The sequence below is a fragment of the Haliotis rufescens genome, unplaced genomic scaffold (assembly GCF_023055435.1).
Source record: "Haliotis rufescens isolate VD_foot unplaced genomic scaffold, xgHalRufe1.0.p SCAF_105, whole genome shotgun sequence".
Taxonomy (NCBI): domain Eukaryota; kingdom Metazoa; phylum Mollusca; class Gastropoda; order Lepetellida; family Haliotidae; genus Haliotis; species Haliotis rufescens.
In genome coordinates this window covers 388,766-416,273 of record NW_025963786.1, presented here as the reverse complement: position 1 = coordinate 416,273, position 27,508 = coordinate 388,766, and the positions used below count along the sequence as shown (strand labels likewise).

The 27,508-nt window shown below is 39.5% G+C and overlaps 1 protein-coding gene across 1 annotated transcript in view; it reads right to left on the bottom strand.

The window, feature by feature from the left end:
* Nucleotides 1–21,754, bottom strand: part of LOC124112712 (carbohydrate sulfotransferase 8-like) — a 45,776-nt gene extending 24,022 nt beyond the window's left edge. Inside the window, exon 1 of the mRNA XM_046472839.2 lies at nucleotides 21,651–21,754. Within this exon, the coding sequence (XP_046328795.2) occupies nucleotides 21,651–21,753 (103 nt within the window). The 5' untranslated portion in view covers nucleotide 21,754. The remainder of the gene's footprint in view (nucleotides 1–21,650) is intronic.
* Nucleotides 21,755–27,508: the final 5,754 nt, after the last annotated feature.

Sequence of the window (27,508 nt, the reverse complement as noted above, 5' to 3'; positions counted from 1 at the left end):
CTGAACTGTCCGAAAGTTTATATCTTAAATGTTGGAATTGGATACAGTGATAAAGTCTTATATCAATATGTAGACTCATAAATATTGGTTTTATGTTTCAACGGAGATATGATATTTTCTTATGAAATATCGCGTATTAGTGTAATTTGCATGCTTTATTCATTGTACCATTCTAAACCATGTGAATGTTGTAATATCAGTCAATCGGATGGGAAAACAGCCCAATCCTCGCTCTATAAAGGACCATGTCAATCATTTTGTAAGTTGAAATGACCCCTGATACTTTATGAATACTTTATAACAGTTTATTCATAAACTTAATGCTTCGTACTATGGGCCTGTGGCCTCTTCAGTGCTGAATAAAGATTGAAAATACATCAGTCAATCAAAGATGAAGGTAACTTTATACATCAGAGTTCTTTAGAATTAGTTCATGTTTTGTTCTTAGACTAACATTTCAACCATCGATTGTGTTCACATGTAGACTCAAACTGGTATATTAAAAAAATGTATACAGACAACAACAACTGTATTAGAAACAACAAGTTCTGTAGAGACTCATGTCTCCCATCCTTTGTTTGGTATGATTATGTCTTATAATTATTTTAGGATGGAAGGTACAGTTACCAAATAAAATATTCTGAAATATCAATTCATTATGACCATATTTCATAATCTATTTTTTAAAGTAACCCTCCTTACATTAAAGATAACTTTTTAAAGAATATAGTACTTAAAGACATTGCAACAAACCGAATAATCAGGGGGGAGACTTTATACTGAGGGGGGCGCGAAATATATCCGCCCGGGGGAGATTTTATTTCAGAACAGATTCGCCGGGGGAGAATCTGTACCGGTATAAAATCTCCGGGGGGAGAATTTGTACGGGGGAGAGTTTATACCGGGACACCGGCCTTATTTACAGGTGACTCTACAATACCTGCTCTCGTCATCTACAATCTACCACACCACGCGTGAATAAACAGTTATGCACGTGTTGCTGTGGGCAAATACCCAGCCTGTATATATATTTACGTGTATTTCATATTTTCGTTAATATGTGGATATATAAAGCACAAAGACACAAAACGTTTATGAAAGATGAATTAGTACCTTGATATATTATACGAGATGTGTATCATCGTTTCATGGGTCATTCAATAAAAGTATGTTTGGCGGCGATATCAAAGGCGCCGCCCAATATACACAGTGTCGTCTGGTGAACTACCGCCCCACCATGTCAGTACTTACTTACTTTGGAGATTTAACGTGCGCTTTCCGACTGAGGCGTATTTCGCACACGGGCCCGGCCAAGCCATTTAATGTGTTTCCGAAAGGGGCGAAAGTGGTCTGTGCAACCCAAGAGGGGGGTTTTAGGGGTTGCTTATATAGAATTTGGGAATTTTGAGATTTGGAATAGATGCCGATGGGATTGGGGAGGAGAACTAAGGGAGCTGGGTATGGTGGATGTTTGTTTGTTTATGTGATTTTGATTTGGTAGGTTATTGTGTTTTTATTAGTTCCGTTTTTATTAAGAATACGCCTAAGGCCTTGAAGTTTTCTAGTTTATTTTGTGGGTTTAGTATTGCTTCTAGAGTTAGAGCCTTGTTTAGATTGAGGGTGGTTTGTAATGCGGTTCGATGTGTTAGGTAGTGTGTGCAGTGGATGAGTGCGTGTTCTGTGGTTTCTGGTTGTTTGCAGTGGGGGCAGTTTCCTGTGGTGTGTCTTTTAAGTTGTTTTAGGTGGTTATTTAGGTTGGTGTGTCCTGTTTGGAGTTTTGTAATTAATCTGTCAATTTTTTTGAGGGGTGTAGGATTTTAGGTTTGCTAGTGGTTTTCTGGGCACTTTTTTGATTTGGCTATTTGAGTTTTGATATTGATTATGCCATTTTTGGTTATTTTTGGTTTGTTTACACTTTTAATTTCTGATTTTGAGATGGGTAGGTTTAGGCTTATTTCTGGTATTTTGAGAGATAATTTAGCTGCTTTATCGGCACTTTCGTCGCCGTAAATTCCTACGTGGGCGGGGATCCACAAGAAGGTTATTTGTTTGCCTGCTTTTGTTAGGTCGTTGGAGCTTTTAAGTATTTTGTTTATTAATTTAGGTCGTTTTTTGGTATTTTTGTTTTGGAGGGCTTCTAGTCCACTAAGGGAGTCGGTGAGAATTAGGATTTTTGTGTTGTTTTTAGATTGTTGGTTATGCAGGGCTGAGGCCATGCCCATAAGTTCGGCCGTGAATATAGATTGGTTGTTAGGGAGTCGGTAAGATTGTGTGGATATAACTGGTTGTGTGGTATGGACTCCGAAGCCTGTGTGGTTGGAGGTCGGGTCTGAAGATCCGTCAGTGTATATGTGACACCAATTTGGCCAATTTTCGTGTATGTATGCAAGTGTGGTGGTTTTAGCTATGTTTGGGTCGGTTTGTTTATTTATTTGGTTAGCTAGCGTTGTGTCTATTTGGGGTATTTTGAGTTTAGGGGTGAAGATATTTGATTTTTTGCAGTTTTGTTTAAGATTTTGAGTTTGGTGCCATGTCAGTAAATGTTGTATTGCTTTGTACCACATGACACTGTAAAAAACTATATTATATTATTATTATTATTATTATTATTATTATTATTATTATTATTATTATTATTATATAATCGGTACACAAATATCTTTGAGGCAGTGTCAGTGTGGAAGGAGTTTGAATTACGTCCGGTTTTACCTCATTGTGCTTTCACCCCAACTGTTGTTACAGTGGATTATAGGGGATAATCACTTAATCGCTTGGTATAGTCTGTGTCACTAAAGTGAACCCCCCTCTGAGGGTGAACTCTGTTCAATTGGTGTTCAATTTGATGATAATAGATGAACAGTTTTCTCATGTACATTATTTAATGATAATAGGTGAACAGTTTTTTCATGTACATTATTTGATGATAATAGGTGAACAGTTTTCTCATGTACATTATTTGATGATAATAGGTGAACAGTTTTCTCATGTACATTATTTGATGATAATAGGTGAACAGTTTTCTCATGTACATTATTTGATGATAATAGGTGAACAGTTTTCTCATGTACATTATTTGATGATAATAGGTGAACAGTTTTCTCATGTACATTATTTGATAATAATAGGTGAACAGTTTTCTCATGTACATTATTTGATGATAATAGGTGAACAATTATCTCATGGGATTAAATGATGATGAAATGCATAGGGATGATTAAAATTATATATGAGTGATTGATGTCAATCTTGGAAATGTATAAACAGGCATTTGCAAGTCATACTGCAAGTCATACAGGACACACCAACCTAATATAAATAACCACCTAATTTTTTTAAAAAAAACACACTACAGGTAACTGCCCACACTGCAAACAACCAGAAACCCCAGAACATGCACTCATCTACTGCACACACTACCTAACACATCGAACCGCATTACAAACCACCCTCAATCTAAACAAGGCTCTCACTCTAGAAGCAATACTAAACCCACAAAATAAACTAGAAAACTTCAAGGCCTTAGGCGTATTCTTAATCAAAACGGAACTAATAAAACGCATCTAAAAACACTATAATCTACCAAATCAAAATCACATAAACAAACAAACATCCACCATACCCAGCTCCCTTAGTTCTCCTCCCCTACCCCATCGGCATCTATTCCAAATCTCAAAATTCCCAAATTCTATATAAGCAACCCCTAAAGCCCCCTCTTGGGTTGCACACACCACTTTCGCCCCTTTCGGAAACACATTAAATGGCCTGGCCGGGCCCGTGTGCGAAATACGCATCAGTCGGAAAGCGCACGTTAAATCTCAAAGTAAGTAAGCATACTGCCAGAACAAAATGGCCAATGAACAAGTTGTATTTGTTGCTAACTCCCAAGGTGGACAGAACTTAGTTTTCAACGGACACAGATTCCGAATTAAGAACAGAAGAAACACCACCGTACATTGGCGTTGCTGCAGGAAGGACGTGTGGAACGATTTAGGACCCTGGGTTCCAGGACAACCATTCTCTTAGAAGGCTGGCACTCCAAGCTGAAGAATTCGGGTCCAAGTCATCCAAACATCTTTAAATTTATTGACATGATCAAGAATGAACAATCACGTTCAGAGAAATTATTGATGCAAATTCATGCCAGAGGACGACTGCCGCCAAAGCGAAGGAAATATCTCCATATTGACGACGACATCCTGATAGAGAAGGACAACTTGTTGACTGGCAGACTGGCACCAATTGAATGTGCTGACGCTGTGGCTGAATATGTTGGATTGTGAACTGAATATTTCTGCTGTAAAGTGAATTTGAAATGTATATTTATTTATGCAATACGAAATCAATCAATGTGAAATTTTACGAAATATATGCTTCTGTAAAATGTTGAAATGTATATGAAATTTTATGAATGACAGTTACTTACTTACTTACTTATATTGGAGATTTAACGTGCGCTTTCCGACTGCAAGCGTATGTCGCACACGGGCCCGGCCAGGCCATTTAATGTGTTTCCAAAAGGGGAAAAGTGACTTTGTGTAACCCAGGAGGGGGGCTTTAGGGGTTGCTTATATAGTAATTTTGAAATTATGAGATTTGGAAAGAATGCCAAGAGTAGGTGGGGGACGAACTAAGGGAGCTGTGTGTTGGGTGGTTGTTAGATAAGGTAGTTTTGGTTTTAATATTTTATTTGGGGTTTAAATGCGACTAATTAATCCTGTTTTAATTAGGTATATGCCAAAGCCTTTCTAATTTCTAATCATTTTGTGGATTTAGGATTGATTCTATTAGCCCGTTATGCCAAACCATGTCGAATGCTTTGGAGAAGTCTAGAAAGATGACTGTAGTATATTGTTTGTTAAGTTGGCCTGTTTTAATGTCCTGCTCTAGTCGAGCGAGGTTATCTAAGGTCGAGCGTCCAGGAGTGAAACCGCTTTGGATTTATTATGTTGTTTTGTTCTAAGTAGTGTTGTAACCTGTTTTTTGCCATTGATTCCATTACTTTGCATAAGTTAGAAGTTAGGGAGATTGGTCTGTATGAATTAGCCTGGTCAGCTGGTTTATTGGGTTTGGGGATTGGTATGACCAGGGCTTGTTTCCAAGGTGATGGGACCTGTCCGTTTAGATATATGAGGTCTGACAGATAGTAATTTTCGGTTACAGGCCGGCCGGCTATCGAAAATAGATAGCCCAAATTGATGTGGCTCTCGCGGCAATGGTTATGGTTGCGTGATTGTATAATGTGGCTCTCGTGGCTATGCTGTCAAAACATGCTTTGTGATTCTAACAGGTTACCGTATATAACAAAACAAATCTTGTTTTCTCATTTTTTATTCAACAAGGATAACATATTCATCAAAACTTTACATTGATGAATATGAATAGCATATGAATATCATAAGGGATTTAATGTCATTACTGCAGATGAAGGAGGTCGCCCACGTGGTCAGCATATTCCATCTCACTCAGGTGTTGGTTCAGGAGCTGGATCTTGAGGGACGCAATACGTGCATCGATTGCCTTGTACTTCTTTCTTCGTGAAGGTTCTGACCACTGGTGAGAGAGTCTCAGGACTGCAACCTCTTTGAGTGACTGCTCTCGCTGAAATAGCTTCACTACCTCGTAGATGTTCGGGTGGCACTTCTTGGCAAGTTTCTTTATCTTGTTGTGCCACCCTTCCAGGTGATTGTTGGTACGGTGGCCTTGGTTTTCGAAATGGTTCCAAATCTCTGGCATGAAGGCCCATCCTTGAACCCAACTGGTTGTCACGTAGTCCATGAAGGCAGTCACTTTAGGGCCAGCAGGAGAGTCAGCAATGGCATCAAGTCACACATCATCCACTTTGTCACGAGGTACTAGAGGGAGGGCAGCAGCTCTTCTCACCAGCTTCTTCACCTCCTCATCTTCCTTATAGTCCATCACCAGACCTTCTTTCTGCACCCTCTTCCAGATACATGATACAATGTTCTTGTCTGAAGTGAAGATGAGGATGTCGTCACTAACACGGTGTAGGAACTGGTCGCCTCCCTCAGTCTGGGAGTACTTCTCCTCCAGCTGGATCTGGGGTCTGCTGTCAGGAGGGGCAATTTAAATGTGGGACACTCATTTAAAGGTATCTCTAAAGAACACCACGCTAAGTAATTTAAATGTGGGACACTCATTTAAAGGTATCGGTAATCGGATTAATTAATTACCCGCTAGAATAGGTGAAATGCACTCAGCTGAAAATGTGGCTGTACCGGCAATAGCCATTTCTGAAATGTGGCCCTCCCGGCTAGACACCTAATTTTCTCTATATAGACGTGCAACAGACTATAGGTGATCCCCCTATTGTTACCCACTTAACCACGGCTGACTACACCTGTACCCTATAACAATAGGTGAGGGCAGAGCGTGGTGTTCCCTTACGTCCGCCACTGGCCACAGAAATCCTCAAAGTATAGTAACAATCAACAAGGCCAATGCCGTACTAATAACCTAGTAACGCACATAACAACGGCTGTCAATCTGTCTGCTACAGCCACCATACTATCATCCCTGTCACAACTGGCATATTATAACGGCTTATTTAAAATATTAATTGTAAAAAACCCAAGTTGGGGTATTTGTCCCACGAATGCGAGAAATGAGTAATGGCTATAAAAACACCGGATTACCGTAGTTTAGATTAGCGCCCGTGCTGTTCAAACAGAGGAGAGGAGAGGAGAGGAGAGGAGAGGAGAGGAGAGGAGAGGAGAGGAGAGGAGAGGAGTTTCTTAAGAATACATACAGTATGTATTTGATGGTATAAATAAAGATTGCAACTTATTTATCTATTTTCAAAATGGCTAATGCACAAGTTCGAGAAACCATGGTTGATACCGTGCGAGGTGGTCAGCACTTGTTTTATGAGAGATTCAAGTTTCGTTGTAAGAAAACGGTCCGTGAGAAGAAGTATTGGAACTGCTTTGTTGCTGCCTGCAGACCGTCGGTGATCACTGAAAACGGCATTCTTCAAGCGGCTTTGCAGGTTAGAAAATAATGCACATGATCATGATGATAATAATCTTAAAGACATAGACTCAAAAGACTTTGCTTAACAACCTATTCAGTTATTTATTTTACTTATTATTATTACTTATTTTTAGATACCACAGGTATTTGTCACATGTATGTATTTGTTTATAGTTAATATTAGTTAAAATGCAATTATTTAATTGCAGGTGAACCATACCCACCAACCTATCCCATGTGAGATGGAAGTGGAATCTTTCAAGTCCAAGCTCATCCACCGTGCTAAGACGGAAACAACGCCGATTCCAACCATATACGGAGATGAGATTTCCAGACTTCGCCGTCACCACTACGTAGTTCAAGACGACCTGCTTAAAGAAATTCCTTCCTTTGCATCCCTGAAGACCATTCTGAACCGACAACAGCCACAAGACCCTTCCTAAACTTCCTGCCACCCGACCTGAGATTCATCTTGAAGGACTGTGGACATTGACCGAAGCAGGAGAACACTTCCTTCATCGCATCGACAACGACATTTTCATCTTCACCACAAACAAGAATATTTAGAATTATAATGTACATCTATGAAACATTAAAGTATTAGAGTTATTAAATTTGTTAAATGTAAAGTACTTTTGTGCAACTATACTATACTTCAGCATCTAATAAATTACTACTGTAAATACGGTATACGCATTTCTGTGTTTTTCTTGTAATTTGAGAGTCCCTGGTACAGCAATATCCCGTGTTTACTGTAGCGTGACCAGTCTTACTGTAGCTTCACGAAAGCGAAGAGATTTTAGAGTTGATTATGGCTAGGTTTCGCTCTTCCGGCCCATAAGTATAACCTGCATTCACACATGGAAGCAATATACTTGTGTGTATGCCCTACCCTCTGAAAAATGTATCACTAAAGGATTTGCATTTTAATAAATAGAGTAATTAATAAAACTTGGTGATTTGGTGGGTCTCCGACAGATATGATTTTCAGGTTGTTTTTTTACACCTTTGATTAATACGGATTACGTACATGTACAGCTGCTGAACAAAAGTTTGTTACATTCACATATTTCGTAACATTTGTTGCATTCGTTTCCCCCAAAAGTATTAAAGATGGTCTTTTCTTGTCAAAATAGGATAGTCCACACATTGTACATGCAAATAAGATAAAAAAAATGTTGGTATTATGCAGAACATTGAGTTAGATTCTGCTTAAGTTGCGGAGGTAAATACTTCAGGTATCGCCAGTCTGTCTTGGTGTGTACATTTTTTTTTGTACATGTACTTTCAAATGTTTATGTCACAATTAAACTGCATATTTCTTCGAAACATAAATTGCCTTTGAATGTTATATACTCATTATGAAATCTAATATAAAGATACTTACAATATTCCTACACTGTACAAAGGGTTTCATGACTTGATGTCCGGTGTCATTAATAATTGGTATAACCAAAAAAGATTGTATCTGTTTTCTTTTGCAGGATTGTCTTACATAACGGATTTTTCCAATATCTGCTTCAGCAAATATGACAAAGCAAAGAAATTTAACTTTTAGTGAAAGAACCCGGATTGTCACCCTCAGGCACACTGGACTGAAATGGGAGGAAATTCAGAAAGTAATGGCCGAAAAATACAATTGCAGTGTCACAATACATGGTATGATTAAGTTTAGGAAAACATTTGATGCCACAGGAGATGTTATTGATGCTCCCAGGTCTGGCATACCAAGATGCACAACAGAAAGAGAAGCCTGATTGATACGCAAACAGTGTATGATAAACAGATTCTCAACTCTCAACATTTTGAGGGATATTGTGCGGAAAAATGTTGGTTTGCGGATCACTCACATGACAATCTGAAGACGTCTACAACAATTTGGGTTAAAATGTTACGTCCCTTGTAGAAAACCCCTTCTGAATGCAAGGCAGAGAATACTGAGATGGGACTGGGCAAGAGCACACGCACATTTCAGAGTGGCAGATTGGAACCGTGTACTTTTCTCCGACGAATATATTTTCAGATGTTTTAGTAATAGGCGTAGGTTGAAAGTAAGACGTCTCCAAAATGAGAGATACCGCAGTTATTGTTCACAGGTGACCGTAAAACACCCACCCCAGGTTCATGTTTGGGGACTCATGTCAGCAAATGGTACCGGAATTCTTAAAAAGGTGCATGGTATTTTTAATTCCCAGAAATATCAGACTGAGATCATCAATGACCTCAAAACACAGTGAGAAAGCCTTGTATTTCCGAGTAAAAAATTCATATTTCAGCAAAATATAGCCCCTGCCCATTTTTCCAAGAGCACTCATGTTTTTGGCTGTCAGAAACATACCGTTATTGGAATGGCCTGGTGATTCCCCTGACATGAGCCCTATTGAGACTCTCTGGGACATTATTAGCAAGAGAGTTGCTAGGGAAATGCCTACATCAAGCCAGGAGCTCTGGAATTTGGTATTCTGTCTCCAAAGATACCGGTCGCAGTCTCTTGGAATCGATGCCTAAACGAATAAAGGCACTATGAAAAGCAAAAGGGGGTAAATCTCCTAATTGAATGTACTTTCTTCTGATAATAAATAGTGCTGCAATAAAAGTATTAATATACTTGTAATATGTGTGTAAAGTCTTAATAGCCATGTAAACATAGCGATATTAATGTAACAAACTTTTGTTCAGCAGCTGTAGTCACTGTCTCTCATGTATCTAAGTAAGGATAAGAAATTATGGATCAAACAACTTCTTTATTACAATTAAGAGCGACGTTTCGGTGGAGGCTCTACATAATATAATTTGCTTGATAACGGTGATAGAACCTACACCGAAACGTGTAATCATATTTAACAACCCTACACATTACCAAATACAAACATTTTTAACCCGTTCTACACTCTGGATCATTCAACTCGCTCGCGAAGGTCCTATACTACTTTAAAGTGAATACATCTACAGTGTACAAGTAACTTTTAATTGTATCATATATATTCATGATAAGCAAATACTTTATAATTAGTTCATAATTCGAATGAGCACATTCTGAGGCTAAATCTGAAAAAGGACAGACCATGATTGAATTATCCGCAATATATTATTTGTTCTCGTTCAATCTATTGTACATTTTGAAGTCATTGTAAAGTTTTAAGGAGTAGTAAAATGTTGTGGAATTGTGAATGAATTTAGAATATTAATAGTGAAAAACAGTCACCATATGGTATGGACATGTATAACTTGTCTTCCAACACCACGCTTGTGTCGAGGCCCATGGTCATAAAACTAATCGGTCCCATAAAAGGAGCAACTCGTTTGGCAGATATTCCGCTGTACAGTACTTGCTATGGTTCACTCCCAATTGTCAGACGACCTAATCATCAGACAGACCAGTCAAGTGTGACCAGTGTACCTGCCTGGTCTTACCTACTAATTACTGAGCTGCCCAATACTGTTATACTGTGGGCAAAGTAAGCTACTCCAACTCGTTGAGTAATACAGATTAACCAGATTATGATTGTGTTTGTAAGTTGCGTTTGATCTGTGTCGGGTTGCAGGTGTGTTATTAGGCAAGACCAGGAGTAGTTTTTTCAATGAAACATTTTAACCGTTGAGTTTGTTTTGCATTAATTTCATTAAATACATTGTTAGGTGGAATAATAACGCGTGATATAGATTAAACATCTCCCTAATATGAGTATATTCTCACATGTACTCTTAAGTACCGTGCTATATATATTACTTTATCCTCTCTCTCTACATATCACTAATTAGATCAAAACTAGACTACGGCTGCGCCATATACAACACCCTAAACAACTCTCTATCTAAAAAACTTGACTCAATACAATATCAGGCTCTCAAACTAATTACACGCACCCAACATGGCACCTCCTACACCTCACTTCAGGCCTTAACAGGAGAAATGCCACTAAGTCTACGCAGGGAACAGCTAAGCTTAAATTTCTGGGCCGCGTCCCAATCAAACCCTCTCATCCAAAACTTAATAAACCAAAACATCAGCCCCAAAAACCAAGCTCTAGCTCGTAAACACCCCTTACTTACCCCAATATCCCAAAGAATAACAAACTACCTAAATGAACACCAAATTAAAAATCTTAAACAAAACTGCAAACAATCAAATATCTTCACCCCTAAACTTAAAATACCCAAAATAGACACAACACTAGCTAGCCAAATAAATAAACAAACCGACCCAAACATAGCTAAAACTACCACACTAGCATACATACACGAAAATTGGCCAAATTGGTGTCACATTTACACGGACGGATCCTCAGATCCGACCTCCAAACACACAGGTTTCGGAGTCCATACCACACAACCAACTAAAACCACACAATCCTTCCGACTCCCAAACAACCAATCAATATTCACGGCAGAACTAATGGGCATGGCCTCAGCCCTCCATAATCAAGAATCCAAAAACCACAAAAAAATCCTGATACTTACCGACTCCCTAAGTGGACTGCAAGCCCTCCAAAACAAAAATACCAAAAACCGACCTAAATTAATAAATCAAATACTTAAAAGCTCCAACGACCTAACTAAGGCAGGCAAACAAATAACCTTCTTGTGGATACCCGCCCACGTAGGAATATACGGTAATGAAAACGCCGATAAAGCAGCTAAACTATCCCTCAAAATCCCAGAAATAAGCTTAAACTTACCCATCTCAAAATCAGAAATTAAAAGTGTAAACAAGCAAAAAATCACCAAAAAATGGCATAACCTATATCTAAACTCAAATAGCCAAATCAAAAAAGTGCTCAGCAAACCACTAACCAAACCAAAAATTCTCCATCCATCCAAAAAAATCGACAGAGTAATCACTAAACTCCAAACAGGACACACCAACCTAAATAACCACCTAAAAAAATTTAAAAAACACACTACAGGTAACTGCCCACACTGCAAACAACCAGAAACCCCAGAACACGCACTCATCCACTGCACACACTACCTAACACATCGAACCGCATTACAAACCACCCTCAATCTAAACAAGGCTCTAACTCTAGAAGCAATACTAAACCCACAAAATAAACTAGAAAACTTCAAGGCCTTAGGCGTATTCTTAATCAAAACGGAACTAATAAAACGCATCTAAAAACACAATAACTCACCAAATCAAAATCACATAAACAAACAAACATCCACCATACCCAGCTCCCTTAGTTCTCCTCCCCAATCCCATCGGCATCTATTCCAAATCTCAAAATTCCCAAATTCTATATAAGCAACCCCTAAAACCCCCCTCTTGGGTTGCACAGACCACCTTCGCCCCTTTCGGAAACACATTAAATGGCCTGGCCGGGCCCGTGTGCGAAATACGCATCAGTCGGAAAGCGCACGTTAAATCTCCAAAGTAAGTAAGTAAGTAAGTAAGACATTCAGTACTTAAAAGCTCCAACGACCTAACTAAGGCAGGCAAACAAATAACCTTCTTGTGGATACCCGCCCACGTAGGAATATACGGTAATGAAAACGCCGATAAAGCAGCTAAACTATCCCTCAAAATCCCAGAAATAAGCTTAAACTTACCCATCTCAAAATCAGATATTAAAAGGCTAAACAAGCAAAAAATCACCAAAAAATGGCATAACCTATATCTAAACTCAAATAGCCAAATCAAAAAAGTGCTCAGCAAACCACTAACCAAACCAAAAATTCTCCATCCATCCAAAAAAATCGACAGGGTAATCACTAAACTCCAAACAGGACACACCAACCTAAATAACTACCTAAAAATTTTTAAAAAACACACTACAGGTAACTGCCCACATTGCACACAACCAGAAACCCCAGAACACGCACTCATCCACTGCACACACTACCTAACACATCGAACCGCATTACAAACCACCCTCAATCTAAACAAGGCTCTAACTCTAGAAGCAATACTAAACCCACAAAATAAACTAGAAAACTTCAAGGCCTTAGGCGTATTCTTAATCAAAACGGAACTAATAAAACGCATCTAAAAACACAATAACTCACCAAATCAAAATCACATAAACAAACAAACATCCACCATACCCAGCTCCCTTAGTTCTCCTCCCCAATCCCATCGGCATCTATTCCAAATCTCAAAATTCCCAAATTCTATATAAGCAACCCCTAAAACCCCCCTCTTGGGTTGCACAGACCACCTTCGCCCCTTTCGGAAACACATTAAATGGCCTGGCCGGGCCCGTGTGCGAAATACGCATCAGTCGGAAAGCGCACGTTAAATCTCCAAAGTAAGTAAGTAAGTAAGTAAGACATTCAGTACTTAAAAGCTCCAACGACCTAACTAAGGCAGGCAAACAAATAACCTTCTTGTGGATACCCGCCCACGTAGGAATATACGGTAATGAAAACGCCGATAAAGCAGCTAAACTATCCCTCAAAATCCCAGAAATAAGCTTAAACTTACCCATCTCAAAATCAGAAATTAAAAGGCTAAACAAGCAAAAAATCACCAAAAAATGGCATAACCTATATCTAAACTCAAATAGCCAAATCAAAAAAGTGCTCAGCAAACCACTAACCAAACCAAAAATTCTCCATCCATCCAAAAAAATCGACAGGGTAATCACTAAACTCCAAACAGGACACACCAACCTAAATAACTACCTAAAAAATTTTAAAAAACACACTACAGGTAACTGCCCACATTGCACACAACCAGAAACCCCAGAACACGCACTCATCCACTGCACACACTACCTAACACATCGAACCGCATTACAAACCACCCTCAATCTAAACAAGGCTCTAACTCTAGAAGCAATACTAAACCCACAAAATAAACTAGAAAACTTCAAGGCCTTAGGCGTATTCTTAATCAAAACGGAACTAATAAAACGCATCTAAAAACACAATAACTCACCAAATCAAAATCACATAAACAAACAAACATCCACCATACCCAGCTCCCTTAGTTCTCCTCCCCAATCCCATCGGCATCTATTCCAAATCTCAAAATTCCCAAATTCTATATAAGCAACCCCTAAAACCCCCCTCTTGGGTTGCACAGACCACCTTCGCCCCTTTCGGAAACACATTAAATGGCCTGGCCGGGCCCGTGTGCGAAATACGCATCAGTCGGAAAGCGCACGTTAAATCTCCAAAGTAAGTAAGTAAGTAAGTAAGACATTCAGTACTTAAAAGCTCCAACGACCTAACTAAGGCAGGCAAACAAATAACCTTCTTGTGGATACCCGCCCACGTAGGAATATACGGTAATGAAAACGCCGATAAAGCAGCTAAACTATCCCTCAAAATCCCAGAAATAAGCTTAAACTTACCCATCTCAAAATCAGATATTAAAAGGCTAAACAAGCAAAAAATCACCAAAAAATGGCATAACCTATATCTAAACTCAAATAGCCAAATCAAAAAAGTGCTCAGCAAACCACTAACCAAACCAAAAATTCTCCATCCATCCAAAAAAATCGACAGGGTAATCACTAAACTCCAAACAGGACACACCAACCTAAATAACTACCTAAATTTTTTTAAAAAACACACTACAGGTAACTGCCCACATTGCACACAACCAGAAACCCCAGAACACGCACTCATCCACTGCACACACTACCTAACACATCGAACCGCATTACAAACCACCCTCAATCTAAACAAGGCTCTAACTCTAGAAGCAATACTAAACCCACAAAATAAACTAGAAAACTTCAAGGCCTTAGGCGTATTCTTAATCAAAACGGAACTAATAAAACGCATCTAAAAACACAATAACTCACCAAATCAAAATCACATAAACAAACAAACATCCACCATACCCAGCTCCCTTAGTTCTCCTCCCCAATCCCATCGGCATCTATTCCAAATCTCAAAATTCCCAAATTCTATATAAGCAACCCCTAAAACCCCCCTCTTGGGTTGCACAGACCACCTTCGCCCCTTTCGGAAACACATTAAATGGCCTGGCCGGGCCCGTGTGCGAAATACGCATCAGTCGGAAAGCGCACGTTAAATCTCTAAAGTAAGTAAGTAAGTAAGTAAGACATTGAGTATCCACAAGTCGTTTCGTCGTGGTCGTCATTCACGTTCACACAATCAGTCATTCACGTTCACCGTGATCACTCGCTATAATCAACCTAGCTATGTCATCCTCAGACAGGACGATTAACAAGTCCCTCCCCAGGGAACTCGTTGGAGTAATCCTCCCTCTGCTTTCATATAGCCAACTACTCCCTAAACGCCGATCTGTCGGCCGGCACTAAGGTGCTTACCATCACCTTTGATGGCAACCAACCGAAACTCCCCCGATACAGGAGAGTACCCGCTCACCTCTCTCCCAACGGGGGGCACGGGTGGCCCAGTCGTCTAAGGCGCCGCGATTCGCTGTGCAGAGTTGCGTCCCTTGGGCACGCCAGAAACCTATGATTGTGGGTTCGAATCCCGGTTCGCCTCGATTATGTTTCTAGGTTTGTGAGCACCATACCCGTGCTCGTGGGTTTCACCGAAGTGGTAAACGTCTGAGACCTGCATCACTTCGGGCTTTCCTCCCACATTAAGCTGACACGCCGTGATATAACTGGAATACTGTTAAAAGCGGCGTTAAACCCAACTCACTCACTCACTCACTCACTCACTCACTCACTCTCCCCAACGGATTACCCAGGACCCAGCCATGGATACGGCTCCGGCACGCTACTCCACCCGCCCTCAACCAAGCCAAGCTCAAGCCAATGACTCCGCGTCACATGTGAATATAAACACTCAAACTTTACCTGTATCCACCATGCCAGAACAGTCTATGGACCCCTCCCCCTCTAGCCCCATTTCCCCCCTCCCGCCCACCCCCACCTCCACCCCCTCTGCCGCTCCCACCCAGGAGAAAAAACGAAAAAGAATAAACACCCCCCCCCCCCCCCCCCCCCCACCCCTCTCCGACCATGCTACCCAGACTTAAGTTACACCTACTCCCAATACCCCCTGTTTTGACCAAACAACTCAAACTCTGGTAATTGAAACCCCCTCCCCCCCCCCCCCCCCCCCTCTCCCCAAGTTACCACCATAGACGCCCACACTTCGCCTATCAAGGCTACTAATCTGTCTACCACCCCTACTCAAACAGACCCATTTCAAAAAACTTTTATCTCTGAATCCCAACTAACATCTGATCTGACACAGCAAGCTGAGCAAATTCTCTCATCCCACTATTTGCTACCAACACCACTAACTCTTGAAGCCCCTGGAATCAAAATTTACAAATCCACTCAGGAACGAGTTAAATTCACCATCATCCAGTATCTAAACAAAGAACGTTTCGAACATGAAATCACCACAATCCAAGATCTAAATTCCTTTCTCATAGATATCCAAGAACAGGGCATTCAGCTAACCCCACAATTCATTTCTAACGCCACGGCTCATTTCACTAAAAAATCTTATCTCTCGCTCTCACTAAACGACTATAAACTTACTAAATTTCTCCTCAGCGGCTCACTTGCCTCCATTCCTTAAACCCTACGTGCCCTTCCTACCGCCTTGCCACCTTCGTCTCTTAAAAAAACACTAACTATACCCCTAACCTAAATGTTTAGAACTTCCCAAATAAAATAGTCAACCTCAAAAGGCCGACGTGTGTTGGTGTTTCTACAGTGGAACTGTAATGGGCTTAACGCCAATGGACATGAACTTAAGGCCCTCATTGCCCTAAACAAAATTGACCCCTTCATCATAGCCGTACAGGAAACAAAAATCCCCCCCCCCCCCCCCAAAAAAAGGCTATGTTTTCCTTCCGCAAGACAGACCCAGACCACCTAATACCATATTCATTGATTTTTCAAAAGCGTTCGACATGGTTTGGCATAATTACTAGACGTCATCAACATCACTTAAAGAAATGGAAAAAAGAAGCAAACCCATCCTCTCGAACCTAGAATACTGGGCTTCCCAGTGGGGATTCAAAATTAACACTAAAAAAACCATAGGCTTACTTTTCAAAAAACCGTTTACGCCAAATCTAACACCCAAACTTACACTCAACGACGAAACCACCAAATTTAAAAAAAGAAGCCAAATTCCTAGGTATTACATTTGACCAACACCTCAAATTGGCTCCCCACTTTGCTAATGTGGTCAATTCATGTCAAAAGGATATTAACCTCATGAGAGCCATCAGCGGCTCTCACTGGGGAGCCGACAAACACACACTTGTTAACATCTATAAAACACTTATTCAAGCCAAAATTGACTACGCCGCCCCGGTCCTCCACTCAATAACAGAAAACCTAGAAGAAAAAAAACTTAATTCAATTCAGTATAAAGCCCTTAAAATAGCCCTGGGAACCAGAGCTGGCACCTCACTCAACACACTACAATTACTAAGAGGCATAACATCTATACCACTAAGACGACAACAAACAGTACTCAATTACTGGGCTGGGGCACAACATAACCCAATCCTTAAGCAAATCACACAGAAATACCAAAATGCTCGCCCCGCAACAATAAAAAAATTCACAAATAACAAACACATGGCCCCCTTCGTTACTCACCTGTACCACTTAATCAAAATTCACAAACTAGAACATATCAACCTCCCCCCCCCCCCCCCGACACAGATACATCCCTCCATACAATGTTCAAAAATCACAATAAGCTCTCAAATACGGAGAAATGCACAATATCAGTCAAGCACATACAAGAAAACTGGCCGGAACATACACACATATACACAGATGCATCATACAACACCACAAACAAAAAAACAGGCCTGGGTATCCACACAACACAACCATTCACCACTACCAAATACTTCCACTATACTGACTATACCAATACTAATACAGCAGAGTTACTAGCCACACTACATGCATATCACCAAATCAAAACACAAAAAACACATTTTTATTTCAGACTCACTCAGCTCTATACAACAAATTGCAAACAAACACTCCAAAACCCGTCCCGACTTAATAAACCAGATTGTAAACATTCATTCCACATTAAACACAGAAAACAAAACAATAACACTACTGTGGGTACCCAGTCACTCAGGCATACCAGGTAATGAAATAGCAGATCAAACAGCATCCCCTATGATCCACCCCTATACAAGTAAGTCCGAAACCAAAACACTAATTAAATATAACACGAAACAACAAAATTTCAATACTAATATACAAAAATGTAAGTCCCAGTGGATTAAATAGCCCGATCTATAAATGTCGAAACTTCACCAACTCAATCCTTACAGATAAAGTAATTTAATAAACAGAATACACAGCGGCCAAGTCAATCTAAATGAAATACTACACACTCAAAACAGACACCCAAACTCCAAACTGCACACACTGCAACACACCAGAGAACATAAACCACATTTTCAACAGCTGTACGAAATACAAACAACAACAACAACAACAAACACTCTACAGCACCCTCCCCTCCAACTACAAAAATAATATAACACTGCTTCTCAAACCATCAAATCCAACAAGTATACACAAACAAATAGAAACTTTCCCGAAGACAACACACTTACAAACAAGACTTTAGACCATCCCACATAAATTACCAGCCTTAACTATCATCATTTCTGCAAACTTTCTAGGTTCGGATCGGGATCGAAATTCACAGCGCAAGTTGCTTTCTCCGACGTCCGCGCTCCAAATTCCGCCATAACCATACACTCTAACGATAATAGTCATTCAACCAGCCTCTCAACCAAGGTCAAGGACACCCTTGTCACGACCACACGCGCCACGGCCTGACAGCATACCTCTCCCCCCGGCATATAGGACCCACCTTTAGTAGCTAAGGTTTCCCATTACTATTACACTATTCTTTTCCCATTTATACCTCCTTATATGTAGCTTATCAGCCTAACTGATTACACTCTCATCCATTCTACTATACTTATATTTTTATTTTTTTATTTTTTTTATTTTTTACACAATATTAGCATTAGAACCAGGATAAAGTAGCCCTTTATGTCTCTCTTTAGGCACCATCTGCCTCTATACCCCCAACCTCTCTCCTCTCCTACTTTATCCCCATTCATTTATATTTTTGGGGGCTAGACGTTTATCATTATTCCCACTATTTGTTGTCAAGTATATTCCGTCGGCCCCGACTGCGACACAGCCAGAGGCTGAAGCGGTCGTTAAACTCTAAATTACTGCACTGCTGAGTATCATCATCCCGTGTGCGACATAAGCTTGCAGTCGGAAAGCGCACGTTAAATCTCCAATACAAGTAAGTAAGTTGAGTATCATTTTTGAGTTGGCATTGTATGCTGTAGGAATGACTTTACACAAATCCCTGCTTCAATGGACCCGTGAAGATCCGGGGTAAAAGGGCGACTGCGCTTGTCGTAAGAGGCCACTACCGGGATTGGGTGGTCAGACTCGCTGACTTGGTTGATGCATGTCATCGTATCCCAATTGCGTGGATCGATACTCATATTTTAATAACGCCACAAATTAGTTGATTTAAGTAAAATGAGTTGAATCATGTGTCATGCTTGTAGACACACCTTTATGTATTTTTGAAACTGAAACTATTGAGCAAAGGAAAATATTCTCGCCCATGGGCCAAACTTTCTCGTCCAAGGCGATATATTTCAATAACGTCGTACAATAGTTGAATTAAGTTAAAATGAGTTAAATTATGTGTCATGAAACTTGTAAGAACACCTGTTTATATTTGGGAGGCAAAAACATGAGCTTTGAGCAAAGGAACATATTCTCGCCCATGGTCCTACCCATGGGCCACTTTTCGCCCATGGGTAGGACCATGTGCCACATTGTGTATATATTGATTTTTTGAACATTTTTTTTTCAGTTTTTCTTCCTTAGTATGTTCCCATGAAAACAGCATGTTTAATTTTGTAAATACCTTTGACCGAGTCTGAGCAAAGACCGTAGAGTTTCTGGACTATTGGGTTTCCAGAATTAAAATGGGACGTGTTAGAAGTTACCGACGTGAATCAGTGTCGCCATTTTTGTTTCCATATTGACGTGTAAATATCCGTGATTGTCATACGCGTTTTGATTGGCTGCGTTCATACAACTTGTTGCAATAAAATAGAACATGTCGTATTTCGTACAACTCACGTCCAACAAGTGGCATACATGTATGTCAAAAGTTGGCCCGACTTACCCGTTAGCACGATGCAATGTGTTGCATGCAACAAATTGTAACAAGCCCCTTAAGACTCACCAAACGTTTTCCTGCAGTATGTTTAGGTAATATTCAAAACTTAGACGCATATCAAATATCAGCATAATGGTCTCTTAAAGGGCAAGTTCACACGGAAATGAACCTATTTTTCTTGTACTTTTTCCACATTAAAAGTGTTAACCTAGAAGTGTCATAGACAAAAATATAAAAATATCACAATTAATTAACATATTTTTCGCATTAAAACGATTTATATTTTTCACATTTACCAAGTGTTCTATTTCCACAACAAAAACACCATGGCTTATGCCCCTTGCAATATGACGTCATTGGTGCCAATTGATAAACATTATGACGTCATCATGCTTTATTAGAGCCGCTTCACGTGGTGTAGGTACAGGTGTGTGATTCTAGCGTCTCAGATGCCAGCCAGCATAGTGTTATGCTGAGTCACCACTGCGCCGGAATGTGTCGTAGGCCATGTTGTTTTACCGCAAACTGGTACTTGATATCTTTTGCATTGAGAATAGACAGGGACCCAGTTGAACTGGCACCAATTACGTCATAATCTAAGGGGGATAACTCAGGCCTGTTTAGCTCGAAAAACGAAGGCCTCATAAAAAAAACGGCATATCATTTTCACACTATTGTGAGTTTCCTACTTTCACTGTGAAAAAAATGAGTGTATATTTTCAAACACAGATACTAATTCATTCTAAAATTGCGTTTTGTTTAGAAAAAGATAGAAAGTGATTTTTGCGTGTACACTTCCCCTTTAAAAGCCCCAAACAGGGACATAAATCAACCCATTACATTCACGCAGAAATCCGTGGAATGTTTCAAAATCACCCACTTCTTTACAATTAAATTATGCGTAAGTAAATGGTGAGAAAATTTCAACAATCCCTCCCAGAAACAGATAACACCTGCGACCCCTTCAGTTGTCAAGTGGACACATCGCTTGACCGGTGAAGCCAAAAGAGCGAGAACGTGTGAAAGGAATGTCCCCTCTCGGCCACTATGCCAAGCTATGTACGATGAAACCATTGTCCTCCGAGGAGTGTGTGCGTAGCTACACAGACAATTTACAACAATTCTGCGGAGTCGATCCACGCAATTGGGATACGATGAGATGCATGAACAAAGTCATTTCAAAATAAATGCACCACTTCAGGACATCATTGATAAACCTAGCATGTTTCATGATTTTCGAGCTCTGCTCTGAAAACGACATCCAACCCTATCTCGAGACAAAGTCCAATTGTTTCCTCGCAAATGGAGAAAAATAAAAATGATGAAATCACAAAAAGCAAACGGCACCACCTCAGGATCTGTTTGGTATATCTGCCATTTTTTTATGAAGGGTATGGAACGGTTCTCAAGTTGTGCTCTTAAAGCGAAATCTAAAATCTATAAACAATTCAATCGATGGCAAATTTCACAAACGCGGCATATATTTTTCAGATTGTTGTGCATGTGTACGTACGGGAATTCACAGTTTTACTTACCACGATTTTGATTCACTTCCTGGGCTGTAAACATATAGCCCAGAATTCCAACGAAAAACACAAGAACCAATGCAAATCCCATCTTCCTGCGTCTTGCCACCATCGCGAAGCTAAGCTAGTGAATGCGCTGGAGAACGGCTCAGCGTTACGCTCGGGTGTGCATAATCTGAAATAGGATCGTGGGTGTGATTGGCTGAACGAACTCTGTCCCGCATTTAATCTTTTCACGGACAATATAATGTCTTTCCTGCGGTCTCATTGCTACAGTCAAAATATGTTACAAGGTCTGTCTGTTTGTTGTTTAACGGGGCCGGTCGGGTAGCCAAGTGGTTGGTTAAAACGTTCGCTCGGGGGTGTGTGGGGGTGTATGGGTGTGTGTTCGTGTGTGTGTGTGTGTGTGGGGGGGGGGGGGGGGGGGGGCTGATGTGGGCTTTAATCATAAATGAGAGCTGAGATTTTTCCAGTTGCATTTCAAATTATAATAATAATAATAATAATATAGTTTATTACAGTGTCATGTGTTACAAAGCAATACAACATTTAGCACATACTTAAAATACAAACACCAGGCCTCAGAGGGCCGAAATGACACCTTAAGATATTACAAATATTAAAATACAATTAGATATAAAAAGTAATCATGCACATTCTTAATATCTACATAAACACATATTCACTAACACAATCACATAATGCATGCATGCATACGCACATATATACATACGCACTCACGCACGCACGCACACAATCAATCATTCTAATATTCTCCCGCACATACTAAACAGACACCCAAACACATTCAGATATCCCCCACCCCCTCACTCGAGACATACACGCACGCACACACACACACACACACACACACACACACACACACACACACACACACACACACACACTCAACCTCACTCACAAATATACCCATACCCAAATTCCTGCATCTACACACACTCCATATCCTTTCTTCTGACCGTACCAACATTAAAATCCCCTCTACACACACACCCATGACCCATAACCTCACACACTCAATTACAATTTTCATATAAAATTCATATTGAATAGTTATTGTACACCTTGCAGCCTTTTGTGATACATTTTCTGAATACATCTCGCCAATTCTAGCTGGATACATTCAGTGTTCATCAACCACTTATACTTATCTAACGTGGACAGTTCACGGAAACTTCTGAACTGATTATTGCATGTATCAAATAAACATTTCCTTAAATCACTGTATAATTTGCACACCACAACAAAGTGTACTTCATCTTCGATTAACTGTTCCTGACATAGTTGACAAAGTCTATTTACCAAAGGAGTCACAGGCTTGGTATACCTGACACTTTCTATAGCCAGAGGAAGGTTTCCACAATGTAATGAGGCTAATATACTTCTTTGTTGTCTGGGTAGAGACATTTTCACATAGTGAGAAGTTTGGATAGTTTCTTTATATTTCCTATATGTTCGTAATTTATTTCCATTGCAATTACCTTTGTCATTAAATATATCCGAGAACCACTTTTGTATGTCTCTTGTATCTAACACTTCAAGGCATGCTTTGAGAAATGAGGCACGTTTAGCCTTGACACAAAAATCTAAAACGTCCATATTTCAATGAATATCTATTTTTTTCACAAATTCACACACCCTATAATCCCAGGAGGATTTTCTTTTAAATGGCCATTTATGGACTATGGAACACACAGATGTTTCACAGGAGGTGATGATTTTATGGAAACTTCGAAGAACTTCAATTTTAATTTTAGTATTTTGGCTTCTCCACCCCATCTCTCCTCTGACGGCAACATTAGAGGCATTCTTTCTCACTCCCAAGAAGAATCTGGAGGCTTTATTCTGAATATAACTTATTTCTTTGTACATATTTATGCCCCACACACTTGCACTATAGTTAAGAGCTGGTTGCACATAACTATCAAATAATTTTGTGTACACTGCATGGCTTAAACCTCCCAAATGGTTGAACTTAATGAAAATAACTCCAAGTGCTCTGTTTGCCGCTTTGCATATTTCTTTAACTGTTTTCCTATAGTCACAATGTTCGTTGATCCACATTCCTAGATATTTATATTCTGTACAATAACCGATATTGACATTTCCACATTTGAACTGAATATCACATCTAGGCGTTGATGCTGTTCTACAGTGCATGATGTTTGTTTTGTCTCTATTCACTGCTAGCTTCCATTTGGTAGACCACTGATGTAAACAATCGAGAAGCTTTTGTAAGTTATCTTCATTAGGTGCGATGAGGACAATATCATCCGCATACATTAGGAACGAAATGTTGACAGAGTCAATGTTTATTCCACACTGAAGTTCACTTAAAGCATCTGCTAGATCATTTATATACATAGAAAATAGTGTGGGTGACAAGCAACAGCCTTGCTTGACCCCAACAGTAACATCAAACCAGTCAGTTTTGTCAGTATTCACCTTGACAGAACATTGCATATCCTGGTAGAGAGATTGAATAGATCTCAAAATATATCCTTGAACTCCAAATTGATGTTGTAGTTTATGCCACAACATATTTCTCTGTATAGAATCAAAGGCTTTACGCGTGTCAACAAAACATACATAAGTAGATAGTTTTGACATCTTCCTATTGTATATTATTTTAGTGAGAGTTTCTAGGTGATCCTGACATGATCTACCGTTGCGGAAACCATTTTGGTAAAGTGGAAGCAGATCATTAGTCTCCAGCCAGGTGCTGATTCTGTTGTTGGGGACTTTGGCATATGCTTTATAAGTCACACATAGAAGAGTGATGCCTCTATAATTAGTTGGTAATCTTGGGTCACCTGCCCCAGATTTGGGGATTGGATTAATGACTCCCTTCTTCCAAATATTGGGGACCAGACCTGATTTAAAGATCACATTGTAAAAACGGGTTAAAATGTCTATAGATGGCTGATTCTTTATCACCTCAGCTGGTATGCAGTCCATACCAGAAGCTTATTTGATTTCATTGAGATTACAGCAGTACTGACTTCAAACCTGCTAACTGGTTGATTCAAAACATCACAACTGACTACATTGTCACTGATATTACTGTCATTTGTCACACTGAGTTCACACTGCTTACTAGTATTTATACAAGGATTATACAGATCACTGAAGCCATTCTTCCATTTCTTCATTATCTCCGCATGGTCTGTGCTGATTTCCTTGTTGTCAAGTATTACCTCATTTGGGATGATAGGCTTCCGTTCATTTTGTATTCCGATTTTTCCTATGTCTTTCCAGAATATTGATGGATTTGATAATGATTCAGTGAGTTTATCTTGCTTAGTCTTTTGATGCATTCTCTTGTGTCTTCTATGCAATCTATCAAACTGTTTCCTTGAATTACAGAATTGTTCCCTTAGTTTTCTTCTTTCTTGTTTTGAACTGTGTTTACTTTTAACCCATAATGTTTCATTCTTACAGACTAAGTCCCATTTATGTTGCAAATCATCACACCAGTAGGGCTTTCTTCTGGACTTATTATTTCTTCTGTTTGAATTGCGGGTGACATGCTTGTGGGGTAGAGAGTTCTTCATTTCTTCTTTCACTAGCTCAACAAAACTGTCATACATTCCATCTAACTCAGATTGTTGTAACATGTTATCTTCTATATTTCGTATCCAATTCTGCAGCAGTGTTACATTATCATTGCAAGCTAAAAACAGGGATGGGGTATTTGACACATCATATATTGTATTTTTTAATAGATGTTAGGTTGAGTGAAGATTTGATTTTGTGGTGGTACTTTCATGTTCTAGTTGCAAGTTCACATCACTTACACATGTTACCACTGAGTGGCCAGGTGTGCTGCTTGGTACCTCCGGATTGTTCACATTGATCAACTCAGTCATCCTGTGTACAAGGAAATCACTTACAAACGGGAGTTGTTCATATGGTGTCACAATGTAGTCAACCACAGACGTGCCCAGATTACTCACATATGTATAACCATGTTTACCTATCCGTCCATTTAACATGCATAGCCCACTTGCAGACAGGGAGTATATGAAAGATTCACCATTGTTGTTGACAACGCTGTCTACCACCTGCCTTAGCTTCACTTCATCAACACCCTCAATGATATCTTGAAGATGCCCACATCGTGCATTAAAGTCTCCACAGAGATATATTAAGCCCTTATTTTGATAAATGTAGAATTGCTTCTGAAGTTCAGAGAAGAAAAAATCACTGTCAATCATTCTACTGTTTCCACTTGGTGGTAAATAGCACACACATAGATAAATATCATCTGTCTGTTTTCGGTTTACTCTTAACCATAGTAGTCCTTCATAATTAAAATCATCTAACTTGTCAACATATGGGGCTAGGTAGTTTTTAACTAAGAATCCAATCCCTCCAGATCCTCTTTTTGGCCTTTTTGTGCAGATGTGACCTGTTTTGACCAAACCATTTGTAATTTTCAATATTTATGGTGTCTTCTTTACGTAAAAATGTCTCACACAATCCCAAAACATCACAGTCTAAAATATCAACAACATCACATCTAAAATTAAAATTGTCTATATTTTTGTCATTTTTCGTGAAACCTCTACAGTTCTATATACTAAGCCGAAGGCCCTATCTGTGCTTTACTTGTGTTGTCTCATTTGCTGTTCTCAGTTGAAGTTTTCAGCATCAATCTCATATTTCCTTCCATTTTCAATTCTTCTTTTGTTTTAAATGAGTCAATGTAGACCTTCTTCATATTCGCTGTGTTTTTCAGTTTATGTTTGTTTTTCAGCACTGGGATTTTTTGCTCTTCATTTTCTAATTCACACATGATATGTCCAGGGTTGTCTCCTTTATAGTGAGGCTTCCTATTGCACTTCTTGACTTGTACATCTTTTGAATCAAGTGTTTTATGAATCAGAGCTTCAACGTTCTTGGTCAATTCTTGCTGTGTTTCATTTTCTTTTTGAGGTTTTAATCCCTTTATGACAATGGTATTGTTTTCTCTCACAGTCCCTAGTTTTTTTAACTATTTCTGCATAAGATTTCTCAATATTATCCATCCTCTCCTGTACCCTGTCAAAGTCTCTTTTAAATTATTTTCTAACTTTACTAACTTCTGATTCAATGGTGTGACTTAGCAAAGACACTAATCTTGTTTCTAGATTGGTTTCAAGATCATCCATACGTTTGTTGAGTGATTGAACTGCCCCTTTTAGGTCTTTAGAGAGTTCAGTAACAGCATTTAAAATCAATAGTTCATTGTTCTGCTTTGTATTGTCAGTGTTGTGAAGTACTGAAGAGAGATTTTTGGCCGGCACTTCATTTTTATTACTGTCGTTGCTTGAATGTACTATTACTTCAACTTCATATCTAGTTGTGTCACTAGTGCTTTTGGATTTCTTGTGTTGTGAAGTTAAATGCTCTAAATTGTCTTCCACAACCTTAGAGTGACCCCTTTTCCTAGTATTTACTTCAGTTTCTTCAACCAGCACTGGCGTCACGGGGGCCGCCATTACCATGTCAACAAAACCGGCCTCGCTGTTCATGTTGATATCTACACAACAGACTACTTAATGATAGTATGTCTGCGTAAAAAAGAATTTGATTGATTTATGGCCCTATTTAGCTATTGGATCCCCCGCCCCCAGGCCAAGTTATCAAAACAAATAGCAAATCACACCGCTTAATAGCGCTGAGTAGTACGTACTTCCTAAAAAGCAATAGTGTTTTCCTAAAAACAACGTTTATATCAATGTTTATTCTGTTTGCGGAGTAGATGTCATCAAAGTGGAAGTCCTCACCCAAGCAATGGTAATACTACCGGATGTCCATTATGTAATTTCTAGTTTTTGGATGACATATTTATTGTTCTCAGA